This window comes from Aotus nancymaae, unplaced genomic scaffold (genome assembly GCF_030222135.1).
Source record: "Aotus nancymaae isolate 86718 unplaced genomic scaffold, 86718_ANA_hifiasm-v0.15.2.pri h1tg000020l, whole genome shotgun sequence".
NCBI lineage: Eukaryota > Metazoa > Chordata > Mammalia > Primates > Aotidae > Aotus > Aotus nancymaae.
In genome coordinates this window covers 69,729,006-69,746,558 of record NW_026988432.1, presented here as the reverse complement: position 1 = coordinate 69,746,558, position 17,553 = coordinate 69,729,006, and the positions used below count along the sequence as shown (strand labels likewise).

The 17,553-nt window shown below is 42.5% G+C and overlaps 2 protein-coding genes across 4 annotated transcripts in view; both read right to left on the bottom strand.

Moving 5' to 3' along the window:
* SEH1L (SEH1 like nucleoporin) overlaps positions 1 to 17,553 on the bottom strand; it is a 37,148-nt gene that overhangs the window by 6,201 nt on the left and 13,394 nt on the right. For all 3 annotated transcript variants that reach the window (XM_012472507.3, XM_012472508.3, XM_012472506.3), the window contains exons 4-6: positions 14,835 to 15,046; positions 8,099 to 8,197; positions 123 to 263 (exon numbers count right to left, since the gene is read on the bottom strand). In XM_012472507.3, coding sequence (XP_012327930.1) covers positions 123 to 263; positions 8,099 to 8,197; positions 14,835 to 15,046 — 452 coding nt within the window. The remainder of the gene's footprint in view (positions 1 to 122; positions 264 to 8,098; positions 8,198 to 14,834; positions 15,047 to 17,553) is intronic.
* On the bottom strand, positions 11,430 to 14,828 carry LOC135276082 (small ribosomal subunit protein uS8-like). Its single transcript, XM_064379455.1, has one exon. The coding sequence runs from the start codon at positions 13,839 to 13,841 to the stop codon at positions 13,398 to 13,400; it is 444 nt and encodes a 147-aa protein (XP_064235525.1). The 5' UTR covers positions 13,842 to 14,828; the 3' UTR covers positions 11,430 to 13,397.

Sequence of the window (17,553 nt, the reverse complement as noted above, 5' to 3'; positions counted from 1 at the left end):
ATATATTTATACATAAAATAATCCATTCTTCAAATCATAGTTGCCTCTACTCTCTCCTCCACAAACAAAGGTAATCAGGAAGCAAGAGTATTTTCAAATTCACAAATGCTTCTAAAACTTACCTCACAGGCTTTAATGTAAAAATTCTCACATCTTTTGTTGCTATTGCTAGAATATGGAAAGATCTTCCCAAGTTTGGAGCAAATGCAATATCATGAACAGGATCAGTGACTGTCATAAGAGTTTCAGCTTTTGCGTATTTCCTAATAGAAAAACAAGCAATTTACATTAAACATTTTAGAAATAAAATGTGTGAAAATCCACACATCACTTCATCTCACCTTTTTTTCCTACTGCTCACAATCAAGTAGTGCTCACCTCTATAGTGGGCTCAACAGTGACCCCCCAAAAGAATATGTCCAAGTCCTGACCCCCAGAACCTGTGAATGTGAACTTATTCAAAAGAAGGGTCTTTGAAAATGTAATTAAGGATCTCAGAATGACATCATCCTAGATTTAGGGTGGGTCCTAAATCTAATGTCCAGTAAGTATCCTTAAAAAAGAAGAGGAGAAACACAGAGACAGAGAAAGCAGCCATGTGAACACAGAGGTAGAGGCTGGAGTTATGCTGCCACAAACTTCTGGAGCCAGCAGGAGTTGGACGAGACCAGGAAGGCTTCCAGAAGAAGCACAGCCCCACCAACACCTTGATTTCAGACTTCCGGCCTCCAGAACTGTGAGTGAATACATTTCTGTATTAAGCCACCTGATTTGTGGTCATTTGTTATGGCAGCCCTAGAAAACTAATATAACCTCCCATGTTTCCTCCTTTGATAATGTCCATTTAGCTTGAAATGGTTTAATAAAAATGTAATTAGAATAAGGTCCTGGCTAGCCGCCGTGGCTCACACCTGTAATCCCAGCACTTTGGGAGGGTGAGGTGGGAGAACTGCTTAAACGCAGTAGCTAAAGACTAGTCTGGGCAACACAGCAAGACAGCATCTCTACAAAAATAGCTGGGCATGGTGGTGCACACTGGTAGTCCCAGCTACTCAGGAAGCTGAGATGGGAGGATGGCTTAAGCCCAGGAGGCTGAGGTTGCAGTGAGCTGAGATTATGCCACTGCACTCCAGCCTGGATGACAGAGTGAGACTGCGTTGCAAAAAAAGAAAAAGAATAAGGTCTTGATTTATTAGCCACTAACATCTTTCTTAGGAAAAGAGTAACACATTCCCTAAGTATTTGAGTGCAAATCAAAAAATAAAACTGGTAACAGAAACTGAATTTTTTTTTTTTTTTGAGACAGAGTTTCACTCTTGTGTTGGAGTGCAATGGCGCAATCTCAGCTCACTGCAACCTCTGCCTCCTGGGTTCAAGTGATTCTCCTGCCTCAACTTCCCGAGTAGCTGGGATTATAGGTATACAAAACTATGCCCAGCCAATTTTGTATTTTTAGTAGAGACGGGGTTTCACCATGTTGGTCAGGCTGGTCTCGAACTCCTGACCTCAGATGATCCACCCGCCTCTGCCTCCCAAAGTGCTGGAATTACAGGCAGGAGCCACCGCACCCAGCAGGAATTGAGTTTAAGTGATAATAAAAGGTAACTATGCCAAAGGCTATTTCATTCTTGCAGTTCTATTTCTTTATCCATACATACAGAGTAAGAGGATAATGAAGGCAGTAGATCAGAGTTCTCTACTAGGTTCTTCTAAGATTGAATATCCTGAACAGAGCTGCAGCACCTATCCCTGCGTGTAGGAGACTGGGTAGAGAGACCTCCCCATCCCACCCTTCTACTACCTTCTTCTAAAATAGTGGCACTTCCGGCATTCTGTACTTGATCTTCTTTTCACCCCAACATTCTTCTGGTACGCCTCAAGGTTCTCTCCTCACTTCTTGAGAAAAGGCGTACCTCTTCTCACCCATCCAATCACCCTAAGCAATCTCATCCACATCATTGCTTCTACTGTGTGGTCTGAAGCAGCCTGGAAGCTTCTGGTAAATACAGAATCTCAGCCCCCTCCCAGGGCCTACACAATGAGAATATGCATTTTAACAAGATGCCCAGATGATTTACATAGACACCGTAGTTTCTTTTTTTTGAGACAGAGTTTCGTTCTTGTTGCCCAGGCTAGAGTGCAATGGCGCTATTTCAGCTTACTGTAACCTCCACCTCCCGGGTTCAAGTGATTCTCCTGCCTCAGCCTCCCAAGTAGCTGAGATAACAGGGATGTGCCACCATGCCCAGCTAATTTTTTGTATTTAGTAGAGATGGGGTTTCACCATGTTGGTCAGACAGGTCTCGAACTCCTGACCTCAGGTGATCCATCCACCTCGGCCTCCCAAAGTGATGGGATCGCAGGCATGCACCACCGCACCCAGACAACACTGTAGTTTCTACTCCCATGGTTTCAGGACCTGAATAAACCAATAATTCCTAAATCTATCCCCTGCAATTCAGGACCTTCTACCAAAGGTTAGAGTTAGGACGGGGTAGCTAAGAGCACACATGCTGCAGCCAGAACATATTTGAATCCAGGCTGTAACTTGACCTTCAGCAAGAAGTTACTTCTCCCTAAAGTGAGAGTAACACCAGTACTGTGGCAGAGAGATTCTAAATGCCCCCAAAACCTGGACCTCCTAGTGGTCACGCCCTTGTGGAGGCTCTTCCCCATGAGTGTGAGTGGGGCCCATGGCTTGTTTTTTACCCAGGGGAAGGAACGTGGCAAGGTGGTGGGACAACACTTGTGCAACTGCAACACACAAGCCTGTGACAACCTGCCTTACGAGAAGATTCTCTCGCTTTCAGGCCTTGCAGAAGCAGCTGCCATGCTGTGAGGACACAAGGGAGAGGGTCTTTTGGCAGGAACACAAGTGCTGCCAACAACCAGATGAGGTCTGAAGTGGAGTCTTTCCCAGTCTGGCCTGACTCCTGACCCACAGACACTGAAATACCGAATCTGTACTGTTGCAGCCACTGAATGATAATGCTATAGTGCAGCAATAGACAACTAATCCCAGCTATTCTGTCTACCTTTACACATTCCCACTGGATGTTCCAAAAGCACCTCAAACATATGTCTGAAATAAACTGCTTCCCCCACATTCACTCCTCTTTGCACAGTCCCAATCTCAATGGATGGCACTACCATCAGCCAGGTCAGAAACCAAGACTCACGTGACCTACAGCTGGTGCCTCCTAGACAAGTCTCCCCGGTCCCTCTTCATCCCAAGCCACAGTGCATGTCCTCATTCCATATCACAGTGGGCTACTGAGTTTCTGCTCCCAGTCCACACAGCTTCCAAAGTCATCTCCCTAAAAGGTAAATACAACCTTGTAACTCTACTGGACCCTGCAAAAGTTCAAATGCTGCCAGGATGGAGACTACACTTGGCAAGCAGCAAATCTCCAAAATCTGCCTGGCCTGTGCCTGCCCCTCCCCTACCTCTCCCCTGCATTAGCCTCCCCACCCACTGCCTCACCAGGCCTGACCCTGCGCCATGTCTTTGCTCCTGCCTCCTCTAGGTCTGCAGAACACCCTCTATCTTTCAAGACTCATGCTCAAACATCATCAGCTCCCACCTGAGACTTCTCACCCTGCCAGGCAGGTATGTGCTGCCATCTCTAGCAGGTGACCATACTCTTCCATATCCTAGGTGGTGTGAGCTCCTCAGCATTTAATATAGTCCCTGCTGCTTATAAAATGTTGAAAAAGTGAGATTTTTTTTTTCTTACCTGAGGCAAGCTATATATTGTAATTAATTAACGTCATCTAAAGCTTCTCCTATCAGAAGGAGCCAAATAAGATCCTTGATGAAAAAAAAAAAAAAAATCCTTGATGAGCGCATAAATGAAGGGAATGAACAAAAAAGACTGTTTCTGGTCCTGACTCTGGACCTTAGATTACTCATTCACTCCGTTGGTCTCAGTTTCCTCATTTGTAAAATAAATAGTGCTAATAAAAAGCTGTCTCCCCTACTTACAAGGTGGTTGGTAGGATTCAAACTTCCTAATACATGTGAAAGTGCCCTGTAACCTATATAAATACATGGCACTTGTATTATCACTACCAATGCTGGATCTGTTTTAGTATTTTCACTCACAAATAAAAATAAGTATATTCAACATTGATTAATTTCGTAAAGGTCTCCTTGTCTACTAAATGGTGATACAACTTAGAAAAAGATAAACAGGTATTAATAACGATACTACATAGTCCACTATCACATCTCTTCCATGTTCAATCTAAGTAAGAGCCTTCAAACAATGCTTACCTCAAAGAACCAGCACCAGAACTCCAAAAAGTGCTGAACTCAATAGGTCTGATTACTTCCCAAGTCAATCCCACACACTCCCACCTGCAGACATTGTTTCCCCAATACCACTTCCCCTCATTTTTGATGCTGAAAATGCCAGACAATTGCTGTCTCACCCCTTGCAGCTAAAGCACGGTTGGATGACCCAACTCTGACCAACAGGACCTGATAAGAAGCCTGCTAACGGCCTGGCGTGGTGGCTCATGCATGTAATACCAGCACTTCAGGAGGCCAAGGCAGGCAGATCACCTGAGGTTGGGAGTTCGAGACCAGTCTGACCAACATAGAGAAACCCCATCTCTACTAAAAATACAAAATTAGCCAGGAGTGGTGGAGCATGCCTGTAATCCCAGGTACTTGGTAGGCTGAGGCAGGAGAATCACTTGAACCTGGAAGGTGGAGGTTGAGGTGAGCCAAGGTCATGCCATTGTACTCCAGCCTGGACAACTAGAGTGAAACTCCATCTCAAAAAAAAAAAAAAAAAAAGAAGCCTGCTAAGATACTTGTAGGAAAGGTGTTTTTTCCTAGAATACCTGTCTCTGTATCTGCATGTGAAACCTAACATCATTACAGCTCTTCTGTGATCATAAGATGGAGTTGTCACCAACGTACTAAGCATGACAGTAAGAAAAAATGGAAAATATTTAAGTAGGTCCTTGATGCCATCACTGAGCAACTGAGTCACTACCTAACCCCAGAACCACTCCATCCCCAGGCTCCTTATAACATGACATAATACAGGGAATCCAGACCCAATCTAGATTTATTCTGTTAGCTAACAGACTCAAATGCAACCTCAGATTATTTTTAACACTGGATATTTAGGTAATTTAGAAATACTTAGGTAATTTAGGCCTGGTATGGTCGCTCAAGCCTGTAATCCCAGCACTTTGGGAGGCCAAGGCGGGCGAATCACAAGGTCAGGAGATTGAGACCATCCTGGCTAACACTGTGAAACCCCGTCTCTACTAAAAATACAAAAAGTAGCTGGGTGTGGTAGCATGCGTCTATAGTCCTAGCTACTCGGGAGTCTGAGGCAAGAGAACCACTTGAACCCGGGAGGCAGAAGTTGCAGTGAGCCGAGATCACACCACTAGCACTCCAGCCTGGGTGACAGAGCGAGACTCCGTCTCAAAAAAAAAAGGAAGGCCAGGCATGGTGGCTCACACCTGTAATTCCCAGCACTTTGGGAGGCCAAGACAGGTGGATCACTTGAGGTCAGGAATTCGAGACCAGCCTGGCCAATATGGTGAAACCCCATCTCTACCAAAAATACAAAAAATTAGCCAGGTGTAGTGGCAGGTATCTGTAATCCTAGCTACTTGGGAGGCTGAGACAGGAGAATCACTCAAACCCGAGAGGCAGAGGTTGCAGTGAGCTGAGATTGCACCACTGCACTCCAGCTTGGGCAACAAGAGAGAAACTCTGCCTCAAAAAAAAAAAAAAAAAAAGAAAGAAATACTTAGGTAATTTCTATTTGTCTGTATTTTCTTTCAAAAACTAACTGTAAGTTATTTATCTTTTATCACCACTCTTATTTATGAAATACATTTTCTTTTCCTATGTTTTAGAAATGGTCCATCTTTTTTTTTTTTTTTTTTTGACATTGCTGGAGTGAAGTGGTGCAATTTCAACTTACCACAGCCTCGACCTCCCAGGCTCAGGTGATCCTCCCACCTCAGCCTCCTAAGTAGCTGAATTACAGGTGTACACCACCACCCCCAGATAATTTCTGTACTTTTGTAGATTAAGAGTTTTGCCATGTTGTCCAGGCTGGTCTTGAATTCCTGAACTCAAACAATCCACCCATCTCAGCCTCCCAAAGTGCTGGGATAAAAGGCATGAGCCACCTCACCTGGCCAATGGTCTACCTTTTAAGTTTTGGACTTATTCTGCTCAGCTAAGGTTGAAATTTGCTTTAACAAGGCCAACACTTTATGAAGCCTCATGCTATTAATAGGGCTCATAGCTTTTATAGCTTAAAAGGCCGTGAAAATCTCTAAGACCATTTTTCATCACTGCAGCACGTTCTACTGGGCAGCACGGCTGAAGACCCAGCCTCTCTGAAGACATCAACAATCTAGGAAAGTAGAAGGTATAAGATCCCCTTGACAACCTAGATGGTAGCATTTACAATTGCAGAGCCCATGAGAATAACACTAGTTCCTACTCTAATGCTGGTCCTGCCAAAGACCTATTAGAACCAAGAATTCTGTACAGCACCTGCGAAGACCATCTGATCACCTGACAGGTGGTCTCTTCTCCCATAAGACTAAGACAGTGATTTTGGCTCTCAGAAATTTTGCAGACACTTGTATCTCAACATGGCCAAAATTAACTTAACCTTCAAATGCTGCCACACTCTACTCAAATCTGCCTTGTTCCCAGAGTTCCTTATCTCAAGAAATTACACACACTGAAATTGTACACTGCACTTTTTTTTTGTTTTTTGAGACAGAGTCTCGCTCTACGTCCAGGCTGGACTGCAGTGGTGCAATCTCCACCACTGCAACCTCTGCCTCCCAGCTTCAAGCGACTCTCCTGCCTTAGCCTCCCAAGTACCTGGGACTACAGGCGCGTATCACCATGCCCATCTAATATTTTTGTATTTTTCAGAAGAGACAGGGTTTTACTATGTTGGCCAGGCTGGTCTCGATCTCCTGACCTTGTGATCCACCCACCTCGGCCTCCCAAAGTGCTGGGATTATAGGTGTGAGCCACCCTGCCCAGCTGCACACTGCACTCTTAAGCCAGAACCTTAAAAATCATCTTAACGCCTTCCGCCTTCTCCCTCAATTCCCATATCCCATCAATCACCAGATCCTACTGATACCAATTCTCAATTATTCTCAAATTGTCCACTTATCTCCATGCCACTGCTACTACATCCCAAAGCCACATAATCTCCCACCTGTACTGTCTTCACAGCATTCTGACCCTGAATCCACCCTGTAAGATAAAATTGAAACATTGGATTTCTTTTTTTTTTTTTTGAGACAGTCTTGCTCTGTCACCCAGGCTGGAGTGCAGTGACATGATCTCGGCTCATTGTAACTTCCGCCTCCTGGGTCCAAGCGATTCTCCTGCCTCAGTCTCCCGAGTAGCTGGGATTACAGGCACCCGTCACTACACCTAGCTAATTTTTATATTTTTAGTAAAGATAGGGTTTCACCATGATGGCCAGGCTGATTTTAAAACTCCTGACCTCAGGTGATCCACCAGCCTCGGCCTCCCAAAGTGCTGGGATTACAGGCACGAGTCACTGCGCCCAGCCTCCTACTTCTTATAGATACAAGTGTTGCCTATTTCTCACCACACTCACTTTTGCTCAGCATGTTCCAACCAAAGTATAAATACATTCCTTCTCTCTTGCTTATAGGCCTTACCACATGCAGTTTTCTCCACCTGGAGTGCTTCTTCCCTTTTTGTCTGACTAACTTGTACTCATCCTATAGGTCATCTTCTAGGTGAACCTTCGTAGTCCCCGTATCAGATTAAGTATCCCAGGTGTAAGCTCTTTAGCACCATTAATTCTTCCACTTCATAAAATTCACCACCCTTTTTTACTATTATCTTTTGTTTCTCTGCAAGATGGTATGTACTGGGAGATCAATTACCTTCTCTTTATCACCCATGCCTATAGTATCAGAGCCTAGCACAGAACTTGATATATCATAGTAAATCATATGATGAATAAACATAATTTTGTAAATAAAGAAATAACATTTTAAAAATTTTAATGCAATTCTGAACAATTATTAAAACCAAAGCAGGACTGACCTGGTGTTTTCATTATATTCAAAAATCTGAACCTTGGCCATTGCATTGGGGCTACTGTCATCGCTTCCTACAGCGATCATGGGGGAATGAGCACGAGAGCTAGAAACACAGAGAGAGAACATTTTAGATAATGAAAGAAATAATTCATTCAGAAAATGAACACACTGGAGGCAAGCAGACAGCAAGCTTACAGTCAGCCTGTCATTACTAGTGACATCTAGGTCTCTGCCACACAGCTGACATGACTACACTGCAAGTATATACTCCTGAGAATGTCACACATGGGAACTGAGGATTCCATCCTTATGGACTGTTTTTGGCATGTTCTTATGGCTCATATAGAAAGGAGCTCTTTGCCTGAAAGAAAGCTTCAAGCATTCAACAGATTTTAAAAATATACTTTAGAGTCTTAGTAATTTTTCCTGCTGAAATTTTTGTCTGTCACTCAGGCTGGAGTACAGTGGCTTGATCTCTGCTCACTGCAGCCTACATCTCCTGGGTTCAAGTGATTCTCCTGCCCTTCAGCCTCCAGAGTAGCTGGGATTATAGGCGTGAACCACCATGCCCGGCCACAAACTTCCTTTTTCAGTGTTCTACAAATACTTAGTTTTGATTCTATAACATTAATAGTTTGAATCAGAACCAAAAGTACATTTATAGTGACATATTCTAAATTACTAAAAACAAGATTTTTTTAAAATTGAGATTGAGGTCTCACTATGTTGCCAAGCTGGACTTGAACTTCTGGGCTCAAGCAATCCTCCTCCCGAGTAGCTGGTACTACAGGCATGTGCCACCACACCGGGCTAAAAATCATAGGTTTTAAAAATATTTTTAAATCCAGTCATTAAATGTCCAGACAGCAACATGAATTGAGGATTACCTCAACTGTACAACCAGAAATGAGATATTCACATTTAAACCACTTTCCAAATATGATTCACAGCCAAACAGTGAGAAAAACCATCTCGCTCTCAGATTGACAGTGTAGACAGATCACCTGCATGTCTGCCTCCCTCCAAAGGCCCCACTGAAATGATGAAAGAATAGTATCATACAGCGCTAGAAATCTAGAAAGTGTACCATCAGAAATCAAGAAATTTGGAGGGTTTCTAGGATATCAGGAGACAGATCAGACTGAGAAAGAAAACACAAAGGAAAAAAGAATCCATATCACCATTAGCAAGTAGAAGATTCCAAAAGGTCCAACCTCCAATTAATAAATGCAAAGAACAGAAATGAGTCATGGACAATTACAGAGTGATTTGGTCAAAAAACATCTGAGGAAAAGTCTTAGTGAAACAATTAGAACTTGAAAGAGACAAGTTAAGAACTGGAAATAAAGGAGTACTCCAAAATCGGCAGGGAGGAAGAAAATACACTCAAATGGTCCTTCGTGTTCAATGGAAAATCTTCCTTGCTTTGTCAGTTTGGGGGTGCCCCAGCATGCTCTTGGCTCACACATCCTTAGGAAACCCTGCCAACCTACTCCACCCACTCCACAAAATTCAGTCAGCCTCCCTCGTTGAGAGAGTAAGTTGTTAACACAAGCACCAAGCAGAAGAAAAATGCCAATATCAGTTTTTTCTACTAGCAGTAACAATCCCTCACTCATAAATATAAATAAGCAAAGATCAGCAAATACCAAAGAAAAACAAGGGGCGAAGAAGATAAAGACCAAGGCACACGAAAAGAACTCATCTTTGAGAAAATACACATAGCCAATCCTCGATATTTAGAGATTCTGCACTTGTAAACTGGCCTAAATTTATCTGTAACCATAAAACCAATTTTCCCAGGCTTTATTATTTTTATTTTTATTTTTATTTTTATTTTTTTAGACAGAGTGTTGCTCTGTTGCCCAGGCTTGGAGTGCAGTGGCATGATCTCAGCTCATTGCAACCTTCACCTCCCAGGTTCAAGGGATTCTCCTGCCTCAGCCTCCTGAGTAGCTGGGACTACAGATGCCTGCCACCACGCCCACCTAATCTTTGTATTTTTAGTAGAGACAGGGTTTCAACATGTTGGCCAGTCTGGTCTCAAACTCCTGACTTCAAGCGATCTGCCCACCTCGACCTCCCAAAGTGCTGGGATTACAGGAGTGAGCCACTGCGCCTGGCCCAGGCTTTCATGGTCATTCATTGGCAGGCACAGAGCAGGTCTGCGAAAAAATCGAGTTGCCTGATGCACAGGTTCCCAGCAGAGGTGCCTTCTTCCCTTGGCTCTCATAAACAAATGTCCTTTTTGCAGTCTAGTTAGCCTCACGTTTTTCACATTTTTATGCTTTTTAAAAGTCATTTCACAGTTTAAAAATCCCATGGATGCTGCTGAAGTGCTGTCTAGTGTTCCTAAACATAGGAAGGCTGGGATGTCCCTTATGGAGAAAATATGTACACTCGAAAAGCTTTGTTCAGGCCTGTGTAGTTATATTGTTGGCTGTGAGTTCAATGCTTATAAATCAACAACATATAAGTTGTCTTTAAAAAGAAAGATACACAAAAAGGTTATACACTGATCAGCTGACGAAAATGTGGTGAGAGGTTTGTGGAAACCCTGTATTTCCCCTAGGAGGAATTCAGTATTCAGTATTAGCTAATTCAGTGTTTACGGCAACTTTATAGAAAGAACATTGCCACTGCAAACGATAACTGACTGTAATTCAGCAAACAAATGCAAATTTTTAAAAATCCTAACTAGGAAATGCAGGAAAATATTGTAATACATATACCTAAACTGGCTGGTATAAAAAAGAAGTAATCAGAGAAAAAGAAAGTCTGAACAATTAAAAATGATTGCCATTCGCCCAAAAATTCAATGATGGGATAAAATGTATACCTGGAGAACAAAGTGGAGATCTGGGTAACAAAGTACTGAATCTCCAAACAATGTTTTTTTGAAATGGAGGATAAATCCTGGAATAATCAAATAGGAGTGCCAGAAAGACAGAACAGAGACGAGAATAAAAAGAAATTGGCCAGGCACAGTGGCTCACGCCTGTAATCCCAGCACTTTGGAAGTCCGAGGCGGGTGGATCACGAGGTCAAGAGATCAAGACCATCCTGGTCAACATGGTGAAACCCTGTCTCTACTAAAAATACAAAAAATTAGCTGGGCATGGTGGCGCATGCCTGTAATCCCAGCTACTCAGGAGGCTGGGGCAGGAGAATTGCCTGAACCCAGGAGGCGGAGGTTGCGGTGAGCCAAGATCACGCCATTGCATTCCAGCCTGGGTAACAAGAGCAAAACTCCGTCTCGAAAAAAAAAAAAAAAGAAAGAAATTGGCCAGGCACAGTGGCTCACGCCTATAATCCCAGCACTTTGGGAGGCCAAGGCAGGCGGATCACCAGTTCAAGAGATCAAGATCATCCTGGCCAGCATGAAGAAATCCCGTCTGTACTAAAAATACAAAATTAGCTGGGTGTGGTGGTGTGTGCCTGTAGTCCCAGATACTTAGGAGGCTGAGGCAGGAGAATCACTGGAACTCCAGGAGGTGTAGGTTGCAGTGAACCGAGATTGTGCCACCGCACTCCAGCCTGGCAACAAAGCGAGACTCCATCTCAAAAAAAAAAAAAAAATTAAATTATCGAAGGATCATAAGACATCCCCAATTTGAGACAAAAACATTCATTTTGAAAAGGACCACTGAGTGCCAAGCAGGATTGGCTCAGTGCGGTGGCTCACACCTATAATCTCAGCACTTTCGGAGGCTGAGCCAAGAGAATTGCTTGAGTCCAGGAATTCAAGACCATCCTAGGCAACATGGGGAAACCCTGTATCCATAAAAAAATACAAAAAAATTAGTTAGGCATGGTGGTGCGTGCCTGCAGTCCCAGCTACTTGGGAGGCTGTGTATGGTGGGAGGATCACCTGAGCCCAGAGAGGTTCAGGCTACAGTTAGCTATGATTGTGCCACTGCACTCCAGCCTGGGCAACAGTGACACCCTGACTCAAAAACAAATACATAAAAAATAATAAATAGTAAGTGCCAAGAAAGATTAATCAACAAAGGTCAATACCTAATAATCCAGGTTGGGGTCTTCCTGGAGAAGGGGAATGAGGAAAGTACATACAGATGAAACAGCAGCAGCCTTGGGTTATTGTAGCTGGGTGATGAGTATGGAAGGGCCTGTCTACTGTACTTCTGTTACTTTTGGTGTATCTGAAATTTTCTCTAACGAATACACCTGACAACCCCAAGATGGGAAAAACTGCGCAAATAAAACACAAAAAGCACTCCAACAATAAAGCCTGACAAATATGATTACATTAAAACTCATTTCCACTGGCTATTAAAATCCATGAGAAAAGTGTCAAAACACACTTGCAACAGAGCTCACAATAATGAGGCAAAATCCTAAAACCTTCTGGAAAGAACAAACTACCACAAAAGAACCAGCATCAGACTAACCACAGCTCATTAACAAAACCTAGTTGAAAATATGCAAGAATTATATCTTCGAAATTCTTACCTTCAGAACTCTAAAACTTGCCAAACTATCAACTAAGCATGGGAGTAAAATTAAGACATTTCCAAGTGTGCTAGAATTTGAAGAGTTTGCTATCCATTCCATTTGAGAAAAGATTAGGTATGTCACGGAAATGGAAAAAAAAAAAAACTAAAAACAGCATGTGATAGAAAATTTGTGACAGCTAAGTATAAGCCATAAGTAAAAGAAATAAAGAAGAAAACAGAGCACTCATCAATACCAGTAACAACAAAGTTTTCGTGAAACAGATATTGGCATCTCAAATGAATACTTACATAATCTAGACTATAAAGCTGGCTGCTACTTAATTTTTTAAATCAATATGTAATCAAAAGACAAAATACATATGTGTTAAATGTTTACAGAATGTAAATATTATAAATTTTGCCAGTATACAAGCAATGTAAGAATTAGGAAATGGAAGCAGCAGTGTGAGGGGGAAGCAAAGTAAACTAATTTCCTCTTTTTTAAGAGAGGGGAGTAAATATATAGTCTAAAAATTGATAAGTAAAAACGTATAGATCTATATATCATTTGAAATTATAATAATTATCAACATAACTCAAACAACTATCAACATCGCCACAAATAAGATCTCTATCTAGCCATACCTTGGGATGTGGAAAGTTTTATAAATGTGCTCTATTCATCTTTCATAGCAGTTTGGATATTGTTTAATGATAACATAGCAAGAATATATGAAAAAATAGCAGAATAATGTTTTATCTTTTTGTTCATGAGGCATTTTATTTGTAAATATATGTATTACATCCCTAGAAAAAGAATCCCAGGATTTTCCCTCCTGTGTGTTTTCATCTTGCTTCTTCATGGTCCATGATGCCAGCTGAGGTTGTCAATACAATGAAACCAAACTGGCAGGACGGAAGCAGATTAGTCTGCCATTTTTCTAGATCTTTGAGTTGCACATCAAATCTGGGGCTGATCACACCACACTTGTGTAGCCTGCCTGTGAGGTTCACAACAATTTTCCCAGCTCTGTGATCGTCAATGATTTCAAATTCGCCAATGTAACCACGCTTCATCATCACAGTGAGAAACCGGATGATGACTCTGGAGCACGGCCTAATAAGCACCTGGCGTTTGCCTCTCTTTTCGGCATTGTTGATGCTCTTGAGAGCATCAGCCAGGACATTCATGCGCACCATTGTGGTGGCACAGAAAGATGGCGGAAAGACGACAGGAGGGGAGAGTCCCCAGATTAAAAATTTTTTAAAAAAAGAAAGATAAAGATACATAGCAAGAACCAGGGGTATAAGTAAATAATTTAAAAATATACAAGTGACTACCAGAATTAAGGTCTAAAAGCAAAACTGTTAACAGCATTTGTTTTTAGGGGTAAGGGACCTTTACCTTTCTTTTTGTGCTCTTATAGATCATTTCAATTTTTTTCTTTACCAAGTGATTCTTGCAATTGTTTAAAAATAGTTTAATAAAAACTAACTATGGCATAATTCATATAGTCATGCCCTATATAGCAGTTAAAAAGAAATGAGGTAGGGCTAGATATACTACTATATGGAAAAATGCCCACAATGTATCTATAAGTGAAAAAAGCTAATTGCAAGGAAGGAAAATGTATGGGTTTCTGGCTGGGCATGGTGGTTCACACCTGTAATCCCAACACTCTTGGAGGCTGAGGCAGGAGGATCACCTGAGGTCAGAAGTTCAAGACAAGCCTGGCCAACACGGTGAAACCCTGTCTCTACTAAAAATACAAAAATTAGCCGGGCGTGATGGTGCATGCCTGTAATCCCAGCTATCTGGGAGGCTGAGGCAGGAGAACTGCTTGAACCCAGGAGGTGGAGGCAGCAGTGAGCCAAGAGCGCACCACTGCGTTCCAACCTGGGCAACTGAGCAACACACTATCTCAATAAATAAATAATAAAATAAAATGTATGGGTTTCAATGTCTGTATGTTTTGTGTCTACCTGTGCTAGTAAATATCTGGGCATGTTTGCATATATGTGTGTTTATAAATATGTTAAATAGTTACTTGTGTATGCATAAAAAACATCCAGAAGGTTCACATGAAAATATTTACAATGCTGGCTTCTCTGTTGAGTGAAAATAGGGGGACAAGTGACATGCCTGGGTGAAAAATGGAAAATGTAGACTCTGTATATCTTGAGAAAAAGCATTTTTGAGAAAATAAATTATCAAATTGTTAGCTTAAAAATTACTAGTTTATTTTACTAGGATGTTAACAGCAGTATACTATGTAAGCTTACCTTGAAGGGTTCCAAGAAATACAACTACAGCTTAGCTTACATGAGATCTCATGCTGCAAAGACCACTGGCTGAGATTCATAACATCTGGTGCCTCATATATTCTTACTATACCATCTGCTGAACAGGTTGCTAACATAAGACCCATGTGCTTCGGAGCAAACTTCACATCAGTAACAGATGTTCTGCTATCCACCAGAGTTGTCCTTTTAACCTAAAAAAAAAAAATTAAATTATATACAAAAATAAAGCATGGTAGTGTGGAAAAGACACATAGACTTTGGAAACACACAGAAACTCCTCTGTCATTCACTAGGTATATAAGCTTGGATACATGTCTATGCCACAGTTTCCTACAAGCACATGGCAAAATACCATATACATAGCTGGCAATCACTAACAAATTAGTGAGCCATAATTAAGTACTCCCTTTAACACACACACACAAAAAAAAACCTACCTCTGAAAGCCTAACTTTATCATATAAGTAATCTCTCTTAAGCAGACGTCACAAAAACCAGAAACCGTTAAAATTTTCGGACAAGTAGTTTCATCATACAAAGCATGCTGCAAGCATTAGATCCTTTAAACAGAAAATGAGCCAGGCACAATGGCTCACACCTGTAATCCCAAAACTTTGGGAAACCAAGGCAGGTAGATTGCTTGAGCTCAGGAGTTCAAGACCAGCCTGGGTAACATGACAAGATACCATCTCTACTAAAAATACAAAAATAATAGCCAGGTATGGTGATGCACACCTGTGGTCCCAGCTATTCCGGAGGCTCAGGTGGGAGGATCACTTGAGTCAGTGGGGCAGAAGTTACAGTGAGCCAAGATTGTGCCACTGCACTCCAGCCTGGGCGACAGAACAAGACCCTGTCTCAAAAAGAGAAAAAAAGCCAGTAAATGGAAGGCATGCAATTTCTTCTCTCAAGAATAATTTTCTGTTAATCCCATTTGGACTACTATTACTCATTTTCTTTTCCTTTGGGACAAGGTCTTGCTCTGTCACCCAGGCTGGAGTACAGTACCATGGATCATGGCTCACTGGCAGCCTTGAACTTCTGGGCTCAAGTGATCCTCTTGCCTCAGCTTTCCCAATGACTGGAACTACAGGCACCTGCCACCATGCCCAGCTAATTTTTCTTATTTTTTTAGAGATGGGGGTCTCACTATGTTTCCCAGACTGGTGTTGAACTTCTGGCCTCAAACGATCCTCCCACCTCAGCCTCCCAAGTTGCTGGGATTACAGGTGTGAGCCCACTGTGCCCAGCTACCATGCACTTTTAAGTAAAGGCATTTAACAGAGACCAAAAGAATGGTAGAAAACAACCACTGTGATCACTATAAAATTCCAACACCACATTTATAGCTATCTGCTGGCACCTAGATTAACATGAAACTTTTACTAAAAACATCAAATAAGGCCGAGCACAGTGGCTTCATGTCTGTAATCCCAGCACTTTGGGAGCCTTAGGTGGGTGATCACTTGAGGTCAGGAGTTCAAGACCAGCCTGGTCAACAGGGTGAAACCCCATCTTTACTAAAAATATAAAAATTAGGCCGGGCGCGGTGGCTCAAGCCTGTAATCCCAGCACTTTGGGAGGCCGAGGCGGATGGATCACAAGGTCAAGAGATCGAGACCATCCTGGTCAACATGGTGAAATCCCGTCTCTACTAATACAAAAAATTAGCTGGGCATGGTGGTGCGTGCCTGTAATCCCAGCTACTCAGGACGCTGACGCAGGAGAATTGCCTGATCCCAGGAGGCGGAGGTTGCGGTGAGCCGAGATCGCGCCATTGCACTCCAGCCTGGGTAACAAGCGAAACTCCGTCTCAAAAAAAAAAATTAGCCAAGGTCAGTGGTAGGCACCTGCAATCCCTGCTACTTAGGAGACTAAGGCAGGAGAATAGCTTGAACATGGGAGGCAGAGGCTGCACTGAGCCAAGATCAGGCCACTGCACTCCAGCCTGGTGACAGAGTGGGACTTTGTCTCAAAAAAAAAATCAATAAAGTTTAGAAATCAATAGATTACTGTCTGTGGTTACCAAAATGCTTCTTAAAGAGTCTCAATATTAAAAGGATAATATTACATAAACTTCAAAGATAACATCTTAGCAAACTTTTGTCTACAGACACCACTGAATAATACAAACACAAATGTCGAGAAAATAAATGCATTCGTTACAGTAGGTGTCAGACATGAGGAGGGCAGCAAAGGACCCCACCCCACCGGGAATGCCAGGTGACCATCAGGTGATGGTCAAGCAGTTGTTTAACTTTCTCTCTAAAATAATCATTGGTTGCAGCAGCACCAGGGAAAGGCAGTCTCCCAACAGATATTATCACCTGAAACTGGTGATCAGCAGCTTCCTGATAAGATCTCAGGAGTTGGATGAGTGGGCTCAAGCATGTGCACTAAAAGGCAAAATGGTGGAGTCTAACTGGTCTATGACCTTCTACAAACATTCTGTTAAGGTAAAAACGCCTCAAGTGAGCATGTGCACAACTGCAATAAATACACTGCACATGCAGCCCCTCCCAAGCACCAGCGGGCCACTGCACATGCGGACTGCCCACCCCGAGGGAAGAATCAGAGAAGAGATGCAACCCCTGGGAAGCATGCCAACGTGTAACAATCCAAGTCAAAAGCTGAATTGTGCACTTGACTCTCTCAAGTCACCCACTTGGTTTCTTCCAAGTGTATTTTACTTCCTTTC